Raw genomic sequence first — 18582 nt, 5'->3', positions numbered from 1 at the left:
AATTCCAGAGTCGTGAAGTGATGTTGCAACTGTACAGGACTTTGGTTAGGCCGCATTTGGAGTACTGTGTGCAGTTCTTGTCGCCTCACTTTAGGAAAGATGTGGAGGCTTTGGAGGGGGTGCAGAGAAGATTTACCAGGATGTTGCCTGGAATGGAGAATAGGTCGTACGAGGATAGGTTGAGAGTGCTAGGCCTTTTCTCATTGGAACGGCAAAGGATGAGGGGTGACTTGATAAAGGTTTATAAGATTATCAGAGGAATTGATAGAGTAGACAGTCAGAAACCTTTTCCCTGGGTACAACAGTGTGTTACAAGGGGACATAAATTTAAGGTGAAGGGTGGAAGGTATAGGGGGGATGTCAGGGGTAGGTTCTTTACCCAGAGAGTGGTGGGGGCATGGAATCCGCTGCCTGTGGGAGTGGCAGAGTCAGAATCATTGGTGACCTTTAAGCAGCAATTGGATAGGTACATGGATGGGTGCTTAAGCTAGGACAAATATTCGGCACAACATCGTGGGCCGAAGAGCCTGTTCTGTGCTGTATTGTTCTATTAACCAACAAGCTTGATGGAATTGGTATTCCTCAGCAATTTTCAGGCCCATCATTGAACTAATCATTTACAAACAATAACTTTAAAAAAAGGTTGAGCATATGTAAAATGAATGCTGAATTGTTCAGCCATTTCAATTAAAACAGTAATTACTAATTTAACAGAATTTACTTCAAACAACATCCGGCTTTCTTAAGTAGTGACTTGTTGCATAAACCTCAAGTCACTACTTTATAGTAATCATAATAAAGTAGTGAAATGGAACATTTTGGTTTAGGCTGCTCGTGTAAAGGCACTGTAAAGATAGATACAACTGCACATACTATGTAAAAACAAAAACTATTATATCATCATTATTGCATTTGTTTTAATATTTTTAGTAGAAAATATATTACAAGGACATTGCTTCAAAATCATACTGATCAAATAGAAGGAAAAGCTAAATTTTGTTTCTGAAAAACAATTCACAAAGCTTTCCATATAGACAGTACATTAACAGGGAAGTTGACAGCATTAAGGTCAGTGTGATAAAAGAGCATAAAAGTTGTGGAGACAAAGTATCATCACAAAAAAAATCCACAGCAACTTAAGACACTGAAGCAACAAATACATGACTCCATGGTGGGGCTGATTTATCATAGTCGAATCCTTACTTCAATTACCTATACGAGCTACATTTCTGTTGATTGAGGGGAACAGAAATGAAAAAAATAAATTCAGCTTTGGCACAGTTCTGTAGTATTTTACTGTTTAGCTTTTGGTTTAAAAAAAAAACAAGAGGGGGCAAAAATATAGTGACTTGCATCTTCGAACATGAAGTGAATGAATATTGCTTCAAAAGTAAAACAGCGTAACAGCTAATTTGTGCCACATATGAAAATGTGATACTATTTAAAGATGACAAGAATTTTGTAGTGAAGTCAAATGTACAATATTGCAAGTCTTAAAATCTGATATAAAGACTGAAAATACTGTGAGTACTCAGTCAGCCCAGCAGCATCTGTTGAGAAAGAAAGGTCATTGCTCCGACACGTTAATTCGATCATCAGAACTAAAAAGAAATGAGATTACAGGTTTTAAGTAAGTGCAAAGCTAGGATACAGAGGAAGGGTGGGCTGGAGAACAAAACGAAGGATAAGGGTGTAGATAAAAATTAGATTTACATGTAATCCTTTTGCTTTGCACCATCACGTCTCTGGTCAACTACCTGAAATGCTAACTCTCGGCTCTCCACTGATGCTGCCAGATCTGCCGAGTACCTACAACATTTGTTCTCATTTTGAAGTTTAGAGCTTGTTCAAGAGAATGCTTCAAACTTTACCATGGGTCTCTTGTCTTATATCAATAAAGACTTGTGATAGGCTAGTGCATGAACCTGGTTGATATAATGAAAATATTATGGTATCAATCATAAGATCAAAAGGGGATGGAAGAGAGACAACAGAACAAATAGCTTGCAAAACAGAACTACTCTTTACGTATGCTGTTCCCAAACATTAAAATTCCAGTTCAAAAGTTCATCCAGATCATAAACATGCTATTTAAAATAAAAAGGCCACAAAAAAACAGAATATAGATCAAAACAACACACAATGAAAGAAAATAATAAAACATCAATATTTGGCACATTTACAAGGCACATGTAACACTAAATTGCGACTGTTCCCAGATGCAGTCTCCAAAACCAGACATAAGTTAGCAAAGAAGAGAATAAACAAGCAGGAAACTAGCTGGAGGAAAAATTTCAGAACATACCAAATCTAGAACCGAGATGGCTGGAACAGTCTGCGGCAGCGATAAGAAGAAAAAGAAATATGCAGCAAAATCATTAGTTCAGTCAGTACCCATAGCTCGGATTTCATTACTTCTGGCACAAAATTAGAAAATCTTGCTCTGTGAACAAGCTCTTGCTAGACTGCGAAGAGCTCAGTGCCAGACATGTGGAAGAAAACAGACATAAGAAAGAAGGATGTATTTTTAAAGAAGTACTTGAGAGAGAGAGAGAGAGAGAGAGAAAACACAAAAAGAATCAAAATAATTTAGGATTATGAGTAAGCAAAAATCAATGATAAAACTTGAAGGTGAGCATGAGAATAGTCTATAGAATTGATCATTTGTAGGACTGTTCACTCCCAAATATTTATTCAGAACTGCTTGTGAAGGCTTTCCTTCCAACACGTGATTTTGTAAGCACATAGTACAAGTAGATAACTTAATATTTCAGTTGTGGGACTCACATTCTCATATAAAGTGGATACTTATTAAACAAACATTATACTATCTAACAAAGTTTTATAGCTCATCTCAATGGTGTTGCTTATAATAAAGGGCTATGCCTCTTCAACTGTCTTGATATCTTTTCTTCTATAGCTTTTGTTGAACCTGTTTTCATCCTTAACTGAATGTATCTACTGTAGAGGCAAGTAATTCTTCACATTCAACTCAGTTCTTTCTACAGGTGTCACAATATGCTTTACATGATAGCGTTTAGAATTGGAGTGGAGAAGAGACAATAGCAGCAATTGAAGACTGGTGCACAAATCAAATATGCATGGTTTGAATGGAGGGAAGAGGAATAGGGCTTAACTTGTTGTAAAGCACACGGAAAAGGGTAGTGGGGCAGCTCCTTGGCTGTGCTTTTCCAGCACCACTAATACAGAATTGGGTAAATAAATAGGTCAATGAGTGAATGAGAAGGGAATTTGGCTATGAAAGAAATTGGGAAGGGGGGTCTGGAAATAGTTCAAGACATGATCATGTGTTTGAGAATTGGCAAGTTCAACTGATGTGGTAGATAAGATTTCCTAGAAGGAGTAGGGGAAAAAGTACAGTAGGTATGACAGCTACAAAAGGTCAAGACAGAATCATATAGCATAGTAACAGACCCTTTGGTCCAACTCATCCAACTGACCTCATTTGCCTGCATTTAGTCCATATCCCTCTAAACCTTGTCCATTCCCGTATCTGTCCAAATGTCTTTTAAATTTTGTAACTGTACTCATCTCTAGCATTTCCTCTGGAAGCTCATTTCATATATGTATCACCCTCTCTTTTTAAAAAAAAGTTGCCTTTCAGTCCCCTCTTAAATCTTTCCCTTCTCAACTTCAACTTATGCTGCTTAGTTTTGGAATCCCCTACCCAGGGGAAAAGACTTTAGCTATTCACCTTATCTAACTCCCTTATAATTTTGTAAACCTCTATAAAGATCACCCCTCAGCCTCCTACACTCCAGGGGAAAAAAGTCCAGGCCTATCTGTATAACTCAAACCCTCCAATCTTAGATTTACCATGCTGCTTCCATTTTGCACACTTTCCAGTTTAATACCATCCTTCCGATAGCAGGGCAACTGGAATTTTATGCAGTACTCCAAATGTGGCCTTGCCAATATCTGCTACAGCCATAATGTGACACCCCACTTCCTGTGCTCAATGCTCTGACCAATGAAAGCAAGCGTGCCAAACACATTCTTCACTACCCTAACTGATGCCACTTGCAATAAACTATATTTCTGTAGTCCAAGATGTCTCTGTTCGACAACATTCCCCATGGCCCACACACTAACTGTGCAAGTCTTGCCCTGGTTGTCTTACCAAAATGCAACACCTTGCATTTATCTAAATTGAACGGTCAGTCCTCAGCTCATTGGCCCAGTTAAACAAGATCACACTGTTCTCTTAGATAATCTTCTTCACTGTCCACTTGACTACTAGTTTTGGTCTCACTTGCAAATTTATTAACCATGCCATATTCTCATCCAAATCATTTATGTGATCGACAACAATGGATCCAATCCCTGTGGCACACTTCTGGTCACAGATGTCCAGTCTGAACAACTGTTTCCTACTGTCAAATTTGTATCCAATTGGCGAGCTCTCCCTGGATTCCACATCATGCAACCTTACTAACCAGTCTACCCTGTGGAACCTTTTCAGATTTGTCAACAGATCTGACAAAATAGGCTAGCTGCAACCTTTTTTGGACAGAAGTTGATGGATGAGAAGAGAAAAAAAAATCAGTTGCACACAGTGGACAAAATTTAAAAAAAGTTACGTCCAGCTACAGCTAAAACTCTAGCGGAAAAAAAAAGAGTTCTAAATCCTGAAGTTAAGTTCCGAGACAAAAACAAATATGGTCAAAATGACAGCACTCTTCAGTTTTTCCATGGAATGAAGCAGAATGCAGCAAATTAGAAACTTCTGAACTATTCAGAATTATCTTTTTATGCTGTAACATTATATTTAAAATAAATGTCGAAATTGTAAGCTGTAAATAGGTTTTTAATAGAAATCTAAGCCCTGTTTCGTCTTGCTTAATATAATCAGCAATTATATGGTTGGTTGGCAATGCAGTAGCTTCTAAGACTGTTGCTGAATTGCTGGATTTACTACCTGGAATGAATGGCAGTGATTTTGACAACTCAAATAGTCCGGATTAACACAAACCCAACTACAGCTACATAATCCTTTATCTGAAAATCTTGGGGTTAGCTGTTTTTTTGGAGTTTTTCAGATTTCGGAATAAATGACATTTTCACAGTGAAATAAAAAAAGTATTACCTACAGCAGACGTACGCGTGAATAGTACGAGCACTGAAACACAACTGATGCCCGCCAGTGCTGGGCCATGCCACCACATCGCATCTGAGTGATGTGGGTCGAATGAGTTGGGTCACCTGCTCGCACGCCAAAATGACGCTCTGTACTCCACGAAAAGAATTTCAGAGCTTTTCGGATAAAGGATTGTGTACCTGTCCAGTGGTTATTTGAATTAATAATTTTTTGCTATGTTTTTAAGACTTGATATTGTTAATGTACAAAGATTAAATGTATTGAAACATATAGAAGATAGAATCCTAAAAGGATGACTGACTTTTCAATTAGAGGATACTCAATTTTCCTTCACAGAAATGAAGCATAACTAAGCTAAAGAGAGCATTATTCTTGATATTTTGCTATGTCATTGGACTATTTTATTTATAATAATCTGCAAATTATTTATGCCTTTTCAAAGGTATCTTCTGATATAGTCATCCTTCAAATGATTTTAAGCAAATACTTTACATGACAAAAGGAAACATTGAAACTGCCTGCAGTGACTCACTTATGGAGACACTTAAGACTCCGAGTCAAAGTGAGGTACAGCATGGAATCAGACGCATCAGAAAAACTCATGCCAACCAGACATCCTAAAGTAATCCAGGCCCATTTGCCAGCACTTGGCCCATTTCTCTACACTCTTCTTATTCATACACCCATCCAGATGCCTTTTAAGTGTTGATTGTACTAACTTCCATCCTTCTACTGGCAGCTCATTCCATTAATTCACCACCCGTTGCATGAAAATATTGCCCCTTAGGTCCCTTTTAAATCTTTCCCCTCTCACCCTAAACTTATACTCTCTAATTCTGGATTCCCCCAACCCAGGGAAAAGACCGAGTCTATTTACCTTATCCATGCCCCTCATGATTTTATAAATCTCTATAAAAAGTCATTCCTCAGTCTCTGATGCTCTTGGGAAAAACAGCCCCAGCCTATTCAGCCTCTCCCATAGCTCAAACTTCCAACCCTGGCAACATTCTTGCAAATCTTTTCTGAACCATTGCAATTTTCACAAAATTCTTCCTATAGAAGGAAGACCAGAAAATATGATTAAATAGTTCACTACTAAACATGCTATATTTGGGACACCCATGTTTAAGCCAAAAAAGATTAGAATAAACATTTTCAGAAATGAACAGAAACGAAGTCTAATTTTATTCTCCTTACCCTTGCCCGCCTTTCCACTTCCAATCTTTGCATGATAAGTGTTGCATCAACATCATCATCTTCTTCCTCTTCATCATCATCATCCTTCTCTTTGGACTCCTGTAGCCGCTTTTGAAACTGCCACTCAAGCATAAGTTTGCGAAGACGGTCATTCTCCTCAGATGTACGATCGGGCTTGTTCTGTAGCTCCTGTATCTCTTTGCTGAGCATCTCCAAGAGGTGTTGCTGTTGTTGTTTCTCCATTTTCTCCTTTGCATCACGTTTCCAGGGATCAGGCGAAAGACTATCACTCCCAGGCATCTGTTCTTTGCTAATTGTAATGTATTGCAAGTCCCTGCGCTCAATAGTGCGAGGCTGTTGCTGAGGCTGTAGTTCACGGATTACTGTATCTTGAGGTCGTGATAGACTAGCCATTTTTTCTGGCCTTGTTTGCTGGATTACTGGAGTAACATGAACAGGTTGAGATGGAGTTATGTGCAAAGGCGGTGGACCCCTCATTTGGCCAATTTTCCTGTCCTGTTCACGGCGTTTCCTGTCCCGCTCTTCCTCCAACCGTGCTTTTTCTTTTTCATACCAACGCTGCTGATCTTCTCGTTTTCTACGATCAACCACAGAGCTTGGATTTGATCCTTGTGAAGCAGGTGGTGGTGGTGGTGGCGGTGGTAGGGGTAGGTCACTATGGGAATTATCAAAGTCAACTGCATAATGTACTGGTGGAGGAGGTGGGGGTGGTGGCAACTGATTTTCCATTCGGATGGGCTGGGAAACCGCAACTGGAGTAGCCTGATTTGGAGCTGGAGTTTTCCAGCGTCCAGGCCCACTTTTATGAGGAGCAATTGCACTTGGTGGGAGAGATTTTGAAGAGTAGTTCAGCTGCTCTTGACCTGATGCACTTGAATCCATTGAGGTAATCTGATGAGCCCATACATCTGGCTTTCGATCCAAGTCTTTCTGGTATTCTGTATCTCTACGAAGCATATCTTCCTGTCGCAATTTTTCTGGGTGGAAAGCTTTTGTCTCGTGCAATTCTTCTTGTGAACGAGTTCCACGCTGTTATGGAATTAAAAATACATAATGAACATACATGCTAAAATTTGTTGTTTTGAACATGTAAAAATAAATATTTCACAGCTGAAATATTTTAAGAACTGCAAATACGTTAATTTAAAGCAGTTTAAAGTCTTGCTATTAACTTGCACATAATTAGAAACCCTACCACTGTAGCAAACTAGATCCTAATTTAGTGGTACTAGCCACTTCATATCAGAGAACCACCTAGGGTGCAGGAGAATGAAGGAGGGATACATTTTGTTCAAAGTACTTCCATGGCTTTTTGTTCAAGTTATGGAAATGTAAAATTAGCTCAAAAAAATTCTAAAACACAATTCTGTTCTGGCTGCTGCTACCTGATGAAGCAGCGGCGCTCCGAAAGCTAATAGTTCCAAATAAATCTGTTGGACTATAACCTGGTGTTGTGATTTTTAACGTTGTCCACCCCAGTCCAACACCAGCACCTCCTCTTCATTTATTTGAATCTTTGAGCAATTTCACAGGAGATTACTTATAATTGTTAATTGGCAGCACACTGAAGTTTAATCAATAATACAAAATTAATCTAAAAAGTCACTTGGTATTATAGAACTCAATTTTTGAAAGAGGCAAAGAAGCTTTTCAACTGCACTCATAAGAACAGAATTGCAAAAGGGTCACCAACCAAATGTTAAGTTTTCTCTCCACAGATGCTGCCAGATCTGCTGAGCTTTTCCAGCAATTTCTATTCTGCAGTTCTTTCAGTTTTTATTTGCAAGAATACCAAGTCTTGTTAACCATTCCCTGGTGCATTCTCTGTGGCAACACCTCTGTTAATCAGAGTCCACTTGACAACTGATCAGCACCCTCTTCTTGTGTTGTATGAATTATTATTCCCATTAAGATTGGTACGCGGGGGTCAGAGAGAGAGGTGGGGGCGGGGGGGTTCAGACAGACACAGACACAGAGAGAGACACAGAGAGAGAGAAAAACCTAGAAAACAATTAATCACGTGATAAACACTGTTTTCCAATGTGTACTGAGTTAAGTGGCTGTTATATGGTTAAATAGTCAAGGTGCAAGAACACTATTACCAAAGACATTCATAATAACCGAAGATTTACTGTTGACACACAACACAGTCGAAACTAAAATCAAAACCTACTGCTGGCAATTGTTGCCTTTGACCAATGGTGAAGCAGTTCCAGGGAATGAAGCATAATATTTAGGTTGCAATGCATAACATTAGCATGCTAACTGTTACTGAGCAGTTGTTACCCTAATATTTGTCCAGTTCTATCAAGTTTTGATGGATCAAAATAAGATGGAAGCCCATCATGCTGTACAGCAGGGCTTTACATTTCTACAACAAATTTAAATCAGAGATAGTAAATTGTTCATCTCTCATTACTGCATTAACTCAAATTATATTTGTACTGCCACAAATGTGAATAATCTTCATCGTAGCTACATTATGCTGCACCTCCAATAGTTAGCAGCACAATATAACACAAACATTTGTTTCAGTAATAATTCTGGTTCTTTCTGCCCCAAATTATTTTATTCATACTGTTTTTAAGCTGGTCTAAAATTTCTCCTCAGGTTGCACTGTTCATACAAAATAAATTACTGTTATATTAAGGAAACTACGGCTTCCAGATTTTCTCATGTGTCGCCCCCACTTCACAGCTCCTACAGAGATGCATAAAGATAAGCAAAGGAGGCTATACTTTCAAACTTACATAAGTTACCTCAGTTACATTTTTCTAATCATCAATTTTTAACAGCTAATTAAGACGTATTCTATCCGTGTAGAATTTAATTGATATACTTTAAATATTATGAAAATATTTTAGGTATATTTCTCAAACTTCAAAGGAACAGATGTACTAAATACGTGCATCTTAATCAAAAGTATGCATGGAATCTTTGGACACACTTATCTTAGCAAACAGTCACTTCTTCTGTTATTCAACTGTTCCATACAGATTGGTGATGTTAAAGAAAAACATCTCTACTCCCACTTAATGTAAGAAGCGAATGTGAGCAAAATAAGCTAGTTAGTTAATGAAAGCAAGCACCTATCAGGGAATGCTACTGCAGAATTGAAACAGGACACTTTAGAAACACTTTTAAAATACCTTTGTCATAAAATAGAACTGTTCTGACTCTAGGTACCACATATCAGCATTAAGTACAACTGGTTCTACTTGTAGAACTTGTGTTTCTTCAATATGAATTGGCTTTAACATTATTGAAGAATTTAGACCATTATTTACAGAACGCAAACTTTCCTTACCTGTATTGGCTCTAACATGATTCAGGCCTCATTAGTTTAAATGAGGTGGCTATTGCGTGATTTTCTTATAACACAAGATCACACGAGAACCAAACTATCGAGTTATATCAGAACAGAATGTATCACTAAATTTGGCGCAATCAAGTTCCATCTATTCTATCCCTTGTTTCTCCTCCAGCTACAAAAGTATAGTTGTGGTCATTTTCCAATTGTGCTATGACCAATAACATTGTCAGTTAGGACTCTAGTAAAGACAATTTGTTATAACCTCACATTCAAAGCCATTCACACCTAACCAATGTGGCTAACAAAGACACTTCATTTTAGGCTGAGCTATACTAAATGTTACAGAGGTGAAAACCAGACTCTCATTCATAGATTCACCCAACTTGCTGGAGACAGAGTCACTTAGTTACATAAACTACGTCCTGTAATTGACAAATAGTATACTGATTTTTCGATCTGCAGTTAAACCTAGGCAATATCCAGTCCACGCTGTCGGTTAAAATGAATGTACTCCAAAGTCACCATGTACAATCCTAAAAATGAACAACAATATTGCCCTGCAAATCCAGTGGCATCAGCAAAATAGGAGACTGAACCAGAACAAAGCACCCAGTTCCTGCTGACTTTCATTTTAAAGCAGCAGCTTTCAATTACATAATGCCTTCTCATATCCTTATAATTTCATCAAGTATTTCAAATGAATTAATTCATTTTGAAGTGCAATCAATGTTGAATTAACATTTTAGCAACCTTAGCAAGGGTCTGATGAAATAGTAAATTTCTCATTTTATATAATTTAATTCTGCCCGATTCATGTTTTTATTCATCAATTCTAGCTTCTGTTTCATCTTAGTTTGTATTTTTGAACTTGAAATTTCTTCTCTATCTTGAGAGTGGATCTGCGTGGGACATTTCTGTAGCTATTAAACATTCAGCTAAATAGGTAAATCTTAGATTTATGAGTATCCTTTAAGAGAAGGTGGTTATACAGACTTAGGTTCGCTGAATTTTCAATGAAGTAGTATCAAGTTTTTAACCAGTTAAGATACTCCTTGAGAATAGTTAAAACAGTGCACTCAAAATTAAGTACGAGTATATAATTAAACTCAAAAATTAAAGCAGACTCAACAGTTTTGCTGTCATTAATAGCCTTGATCAAAAACAGATCATTTTATAGAAGCTATCATTCATTTTTTATTTCCCTTTAGTCTCCGGGTAGTTGATAAACAGCTTTTCAGATTAAGCATTATTAAAATGCAGTCTCACCTGCTGTATTTGGAGAAATGTTGTACTAATACATTTGTAACCAGAAGTTATCATAAACTGAATTACAAATCATTCTAAAACACAAAGAGAAAATGCAACCAGTACTGCAGTTCATCCTCACACCTATAAATCTTTTTCATCAAAAACACTAATGATTATTCTATTTAATTCTGTTCTCTTACCTGTATGGTGCCACTGAATGTCTGCTCCTGCATCATTGTTCTGTCATCATAGTGTTGCCACTGTCCAGGCACAGGACTCACTCTGTCTTGGGATCTAGATGTTGGGAAAGTGAAATATTCCCTGGCATATGTTTGCGTGGGAATTGGATAGGCTTCAGGTCTTGTAGGCAATACTTGCTCCTAAAGGAGAATTAGCAATTTATTTAATTGAAGCATTCATTAATGATATATGAATTAAAAATATCAAACATAAATAGTTTAGAAGCTACAGGAAATATATCATACATAATATATATGATTGTTATTGAACTTTTATAAAAGACCTCTTTAAAAAAGGGCATTTAGCATTATAGATTCTGTTCTAAGAACTGTGTCAAATCAGCTGTTCAACCTTATAGGTGAGGAGTACGGATGAAAATAACTCCCATTTCCATATTTACAAAACACAGCAAAGACTTTTCCTAAAAAATAATCGCTAGCTATCCATAAGCAGAGGTTAAAGTTCAACCTTTACAATCCCATTGTGAATGCTGGTTGGATTGCAGGGACAGGGGTCATAGCCCACTGCAAGATGGCTGGTAGCCCACACTATAACCAGTGGTAACCCTGCTGAGACACAAGCAGAACTGGTGGATATATGCCGGAGATGTTAACACTAGCACATTGGACCCGTGACCATGACCACCTTCTCCAGGAATTCCATACTTACTAGTAACACCATGGTACGAGAAGAAAGCAACCTTTAACATTTTCTGTGAAATATTTAGATCTCCTTTAACTATATGTCACCCTCAAATTTCCTCTTTGCAGTTGCTTTCTCAATTGCTTGGGAGCAGACACATTGGGGGTGGGGACGGCGGCATCTACATGCCACTATAAAACATTGCTATGTTTCTACAATACTCAGTGTTAAATGGCTAATTAGTTTGACTGTATTCCTGTCACTGCTGGGTGGCTCACCATCTGCATGGCTACTTCCAGAAAGGTTGTCGTCATCATCATCATGACTTGTAAATACACCACCGTTCCTTTACTGTTGCTGGGTCAAAATCCTGGAACTCCCTCCCTAAAAGCATTGTCTATCTATCAACAACAAATGGACAGCAGCAGTTCACTACCTTCTCAAGAGCAATTAGGAATAGGCAATAAATGCTAGCCCAGCCAGCAACATCCACATCCCATGAGTGACTAAAAAGAGGATGATGATATTTGGGGGGGGTGTTCCATTGCTAGTATAAATTTAACATTTAAAACTTTGCAATTTTTTTAAAAAACAGATTAAAATAGCTGTTTCCGATAACCTACGTAAAATACTAACCTCTGCGCAAAGGTTCCCCGTGGAGACTGACTGAATCTTTGAGGTAGGTGCGGTAGAATAAACAGGCTTGACACCAGGACTTGGAGGTTGGTCTTCTCATCCAAAAACAGAATTAACAGCATCAATTATTTACTTCATACATCAATGCCTGAATTTCTTATGCACAACACAAACAAGAAACTTCTTATAAAATAGCTGCGTATGAATTTTTAAGACTGATACTTGATGACAAATAGTTGGCATCACAACTGCTCAACAAAGCAGATACATTTTTTTTTGTCAGTGTAAGCCTGAGGGAAGAGAGTACTGGACAGTACTGAAAACAGAGACAGGGAATCAATGAGCAGTGAAAAAACAAATCAACACCAAAAAATGGAGCGCGAGAAAAACAGGTTGGGGATCAGTTGTCCAGAGAACCCAATGATGAGGAGCACATGCTTTAAAGAGATCAGCTGCGGCCAGGGCAAGTGACATAGTTATGTGAGTGCAAGTCTCAGAGTCAATACAAAAATCTTCAATAAGTCTTGTTCACTTCTGTTCAGATAGCCTAATAAAAAGTGTGGCAGGATTCCTCAGCTCCATGGGGTGCCTATGCTGTTTTAATTGCAAACTCCAGGAAGCCTATGCCCTGGGCAATATGTGCAGGAACGGTTGCCAACTGAGCAGCTTGACATCTGGGTTTCAGTGCTTGAACAGCAGCAGACAGCATCAATCTGCTACATCCACAATGTGTTGCTGTCATTTCAGAGTTGAAGGATGGGTAGAAAGGGAAAGGGTGGCCAGACACTCAACGTAGTCAGATCAGCCAGGTAGTCCGGGAATCCTGGACTGCAACGTCAATTTGTATTTAGTCCTGAATACTAGCTAGAGTGACGGCTCATCTGGGGGAGTGCAGCCACAACCACTGGTGGTTCAGCTGTACAAGGCAAAAAACAATAGTTACAATGGACCCTTAATTAGGCAAACCAAGTATTTCTGAATTTACAGATTTGAATCCATAATGCTATTCTACTTCCATGCCAAATTTTCCAGTACATCAGGACCAATAAATAGGGACATTCAGAGAAGAGGTCTTACATTCCTGATTTAGAAAACCAGGAATGAATAGAAATCAAAAGTGGGAGCCCCAAATTATGCCAGGTACAACAGAGCACTGAATATAAGACAAGATTGCTTGCCAAACTACAAATGCTTCCAATTTACCAAGCCTCAAAAGGAGTATATTTACCGTATCAAAAACCTTCTGAAAAATCCAAATCCTTATCTGTTCTGCTAGTTACATCCTTAAGAACTCCCCAACAGGTTTGTCCACTTTCCCTTCAATAAATCAATGCTGATTTGTCCAATTAGATCATTACTAAAAATGTACAATTACGACGTTTTATTTTGATTCTAGCATTCTTTTCCCTCCACTAATGTCAGGCTAAGCGATCTGAGAGTTATAGGGGTCTACAACACAGCGGGGGAAAAAAAACCCTGTTGATCCATCGAGTCTGTAATGGTTCTATTCAAATTCCATTTTCCATCATACGGCCCATTGCCTTGTTTGCCTTGGCATCGCAAGTCTACATCTAAATATTACTTAAATGTTGCGAGGGTTGCTACCTTTACCATACTTATTTGCAGTGACTTATAGATTCCTATCACTCTCCGGGTGAAAATAATTTTCCTCACATCCCCAGTGTACCTCCTGTACCTTACCTTAAATCTATGACCCTGATTATTGAACCCTTTTCCAAGGAGAAAGGTTTCTTCCTTGTCTATGCCCCTCACAATTCTACACATTTGAATCATGCTCCCTTCAATTTCTTCTGCTCCAAGAGAAACAACCCCATTTGAAAAGGGTCACTGGACTCAAAACATTAACTCTGCTTTCTGTCCACAGATGCTGCCAGACCTGTTGAGCTTCTCCGGCAATTTGTGTTTTTGTCCCAGTCTATCCAATTTCTCTTCAGCCCAGGCAATATTCTACATAAATCTCTACTGCACCCTCTCCAGTGTAAACACATCCCTCCTATAATGTGGATTCCTATAATGTGTTTCCCATTTTCTTTTGCTCTTTTAAAAAAAAATTAGATTACATTCGCTACCTTTTAATCTGCAGGAAATGTTCCATAATCAGAACCTATAGAATTATGGATGATCATCACCAATGTATCCTCGATCACTACAGCACTTCTTTCAATACTCTGGGATGTAGGTAATGCCCAGTAGAATTTATCACCTTTTGGTACTATTAATTTCTCCAATACTTTTTTTAAATTAATACCAGTTACAGAGTGACAAAGTGAGAGTTGTAGAGTGTAAAACACTAGGAGTTGAGCTAAGTGAGTGTGGTTAGGGAAGGGGGCATTACTGCGTCTGGTTTCCCTTACTACTTCCACAGGTCCAGAAGGGGCGGGCATACTCCAAACATTCAAAAAGTGACCACCCAGGTAGCAAATGAAAGGCAGGCAGGCTATAGCAGAGCAGCCATTTTTGAGAGGGGGTGCTTCACATTGGAAGTGCTGCTGGCAGATTTAAATTTGGGCTTGGGTGAACACCAGACTTTGTTGAGGACAGTGAGCAGCAACAAGGTAAGACTTTTACTTCCTAAGGTCTGGTAATTGTTAAAGGGGCAGAGATGGTAATCAGTGGAGTGGTATGCTCTTGCTGTCGGATGTGGAAGATCTGGGGGCAGTCAAATGTTCCCAAGCAATTATGTCTGCACTGGGGGCAGCTCCTCTCAAACTGCATGTACTGGTTGGAGAAGCAGCTGGGCTCATTGAGATGCATTTAAAAGCAGAGAGTGTGATAGATAGTGTCACAGAGGTGGTCACATCAGAGACTCAGCCAGGTAAATGGATGACTGCCAGCAGAGGTAGGCAGGTAATGCAGAAGTCTCCTTCAGCTATTCCCTCTGAAACAAGTATAGAATTTTAAATACTGTTCAGGGTGTGAGGATAGTCTCTCAGGGGAACAAGCAGCAGCCAGGTTTGTGGCACCACAAATAGCTCTGCTGTAAAGCAGGGTATGGCAAAGTCCAAGCGAGTAATCGTGATAGGGGAACTCTAGTTAGGGGCACAGTCAGGTGTTTCTGCGACTGTGAGTAGGACTCCAGGGTGGTGTGTCACTTCCCTGCTTTCCCTGGGCAAAGGATGCTTTGGAATGGATACAGCAAATACTCAAAGGGGACTACGGTCGTTAAACATATTGGAACAAACGAGCAGGTAGAAAAAGGGATAAGATCCTGCACATAGGACGTTAGGCAAGACCTTAAAGGGGAGTAATCACTGGATTACCCGCTGTGCCACGTGCTAGTGGGAGTAGGAGGATAGGGGAGATGAATGTGTAGCTGAGGAGCTGGTGCATATGGCAGGGATTCAGAATTTTGGATCATTGGGATCTCTTCTGTGACAGAGGTGACGTGTATAAGAGGGATGGGTTGCACTTGAACTGGCAGGGGACCAATATCCAGAGCAGAGGTTTGCTTGTGCTACTTGGGAGGCTTTAAGCAAGTCTGGCAGGGGGTTGGGACCCGAAACAGTGGTGAGGCAAAACAGAAGGTTGAGGCTCGTAGAGATGTTAAAGACAGCAAGTTAAATTGACAACGCAGGCAATAGCATGGCGGGGAATAAAAATTGATGAAGTAAACTGCATTTATTTTAATGCAAAAGGCCTAACAGGCAAGGCAGATGAACTCAGTATGAATGGAATCATGCAACTAGGAGATTATAGCTGTTACAGCAACATATTTGCAGGGGCGGGAATGACACTACAGTACTGGCAGCTCAATACTCTGGGATATAGAATGTATTCGCCAAAAACGGATACCCCCGCAATTTCATCAACAGATGCCTAAGGGAAAGACAACGGAATGAGGACATGCCACAACCCGAAGGACTAGCCACACTACCATACATCAAAAACATTTTTGAACTGACAGCCAGACTACTGCGACCACTAGGACTCATAACAGCACACAAACCAACAGCCACTCTCAGACAACTCAGCAGGATGAAGGACCCGATACCCGAGCAAAACCAACGTAGTGTACAAAATCCCATGCAAGGACTGCACAAAAAACTACATAGGACAAACAGGAAGACCGCTAACGATCCGCATCCATGAACACCAACTAGCCACGAAACGCCACGACCAGCTATCCTTAGTAGCCACACACTCAGATGACAAGCAACATGAGTTCGACTGGGACAACACTATTATCGGGCAAGCCAAACAGAGAACAACCAGGGAATTCCTAGAGGCATGGCACTCATCCACAGATTCAATCAACAAGCACATCGACCTGGACCCAACATAACGGCCACTGCAGCAGACAGCTGGAACTGACAACTGGAAGCGGCAGATACAAATCACTACAAATGTCAGAGGAAACATCACAGAAGCGCTTCACAGGAGGCTCCCAAGCACTGAGGATGTCACCTAGACAGGGGACGAAACGTCTGCAACACAAATTCCCAGCTCGGCGAACAGAACCACAACAACGAGCACCCGAGCTACAAATCTTCTCCCAAACTTTGAATCTGGGATATAGATGCTACAGGAAGGATGGGAGGGGAGTGGTCCCTTGGTTCTTTCTTATAGTCTTCCTCCATGAAGGCAGACACAAAGTATTTGTTTAGATTCTCTGCAATTCCATTATTTCCCATCATATTTCTTCTGTTTCAGCACATAGTAGGCCCATATTTGTCTTCACTAATCTTTTCCATTCCTAAAGGATTGGTTCAGATAAAGTTTACTAGGCTAATAGCTGGAATGGGGGCAGGTGGGAGGAAAGGATTGTGACTTCATAAAAGAGAGGGTGGACAAGCTCAGCTTGTATCTTTCAGAGATTAGAAGAGTAAGAGCTGACTTGAAAGGGTTCAGAAAAGATTCCTCCAACCCTGATGTTGCCAGGGTTGGAGGATTTGAGCCAAAGGGAGAGGTTGAATAGGCTGGGACCGCTTTCCTTGGAGCATCAGAGGCTGAGGGGTGACTTTCTAGAGGTTTATAAAATCATGAGGGGTATGGATAGGATAAATAGACAAAGTCTTTTACCTGGGGGTGGGGAAGTCCAGAACTAGAGGGCATAGGTTTCGGGTGAGGGGGGAAAGAAGGGCAACCTTTTCACGCAGAGGGTGGTGTGTGTATGGAATGAGCTGCCAGAGGAAGTGATGGAGGCTAGTACAATTGCAACATTTAAAAGACATTTGGATGGGTATATGAATAAGAAGGGTTTGGAGGGATATGGGTCAGGTGGTGACAGGTGGGACTAGATTGGGTTGGGATATCTGGTCGGCATGGACGAGTTGGACCGAAAGGTCTGTTTCCGTGCTGTACATCTCTAAGACTCTCTGACTTGATGAAAACATACAGGATCTTGAGAGGTCTTGACAGGGCAAATTTGGAGAGGTTTATTTCTCTTCTGGAATGACAAAATTTAGGAGTCATCGATTAAAGTAGAGATGAAGCAAAATTCTCTCTTTCAAAAGGGGTACAAATCTTTAGAACAATTCCTAAAAAGATGGTGGAAGCAGATTTCTTCCATATTTTTAAGGCACTGACACATTGATGCTTGTTAAGCAAAGGACAGAAGATTATCAAGGGGAAGGCAAGAATGCCAATTTGAGGTTACAATGAGATCAATCATGATATTACTGAAAGGCAGAGCAGGCTCAAGGGGCTGAATTCATGAGTTTGTTTTTCTCATTAGGGTCACTCTTTCAAAGATGCTCCTTTACAAAATTATTAATTTGCCTTTTCTTACTGCACAACACTAGATTTAAAAGTAGTGCATTGTCTAGTTAGTTCCTTGACATACTGATCTAGAATGCCATCTTGTGTACACAGTAAGGATTGGCGTCCACAGTGTTACTGCTAATGAACATTTATCTTGTCTGTATGTAGATTGAAGATTCCATGATTACTGTACCACCTTTGTTCAATCCCATTCATCAGTTCCCAACCTTGCTCACCCTGCAGCTCCATTTCTGTAACAGCAATTAGATAAGACCATAAGACCATAAGACATAGGAGTGGAAGTAAGGCCATTCGGCCCATCGAGTCCACTCCGCCATTCAATCATGGCTGATGCGCATTTCAGCTCCACTTACCAGCGTTCTCCCCGTAGCCCTTAATTCCTCGAGACAACAAGAATTTATCAATCTCGGCCTTGAAGACATTC

General features: G+C 39.8%; 1 protein-coding gene across 6 annotated transcripts in view; it reads right to left on the bottom strand.

Moving 5' to 3' along the window:
- The window catches only part of afdna (afadin, adherens junction formation factor a), a 240790-nt gene that overhangs the window by 19908 nt on the left and 202300 nt on the right, over window positions 1–18582 (bottom strand). For 4 of the 6 annotated variants that reach the window (XM_043696286.1, XM_043696285.1, XM_043696281.1 and 1 more), the window contains 4 exons: window positions 12417–12508; window positions 11099–11278; window positions 6317–7366; window positions 2306–2335 (listed from right to left, as the gene is read on the bottom strand). In XM_043696286.1, coding sequence (XP_043552221.1) covers window positions 2306–2335; window positions 6317–7366; window positions 11099–11278; window positions 12417–12508 — 1352 coding nt within the window. The remainder of the gene's footprint in view (window positions 1–2305; window positions 2336–6316; window positions 7367–11098; window positions 11279–12416; window positions 12509–18582) is intronic. The other 2 variants (XM_043696283.1, XM_043696284.1) reach the window with 1 other exon arrangement.

This window comes from Chiloscyllium plagiosum, chromosome 9 (genome assembly GCF_004010195.1).
Source record: "Chiloscyllium plagiosum isolate BGI_BamShark_2017 chromosome 9, ASM401019v2, whole genome shotgun sequence".
NCBI lineage: Eukaryota > Metazoa > Chordata > Chondrichthyes > Orectolobiformes > Hemiscylliidae > Chiloscyllium > Chiloscyllium plagiosum.
Note: the sequence above shows the minus strand (reverse complement) of the source record. Positions and strands in the feature narration are given on the sequence as shown.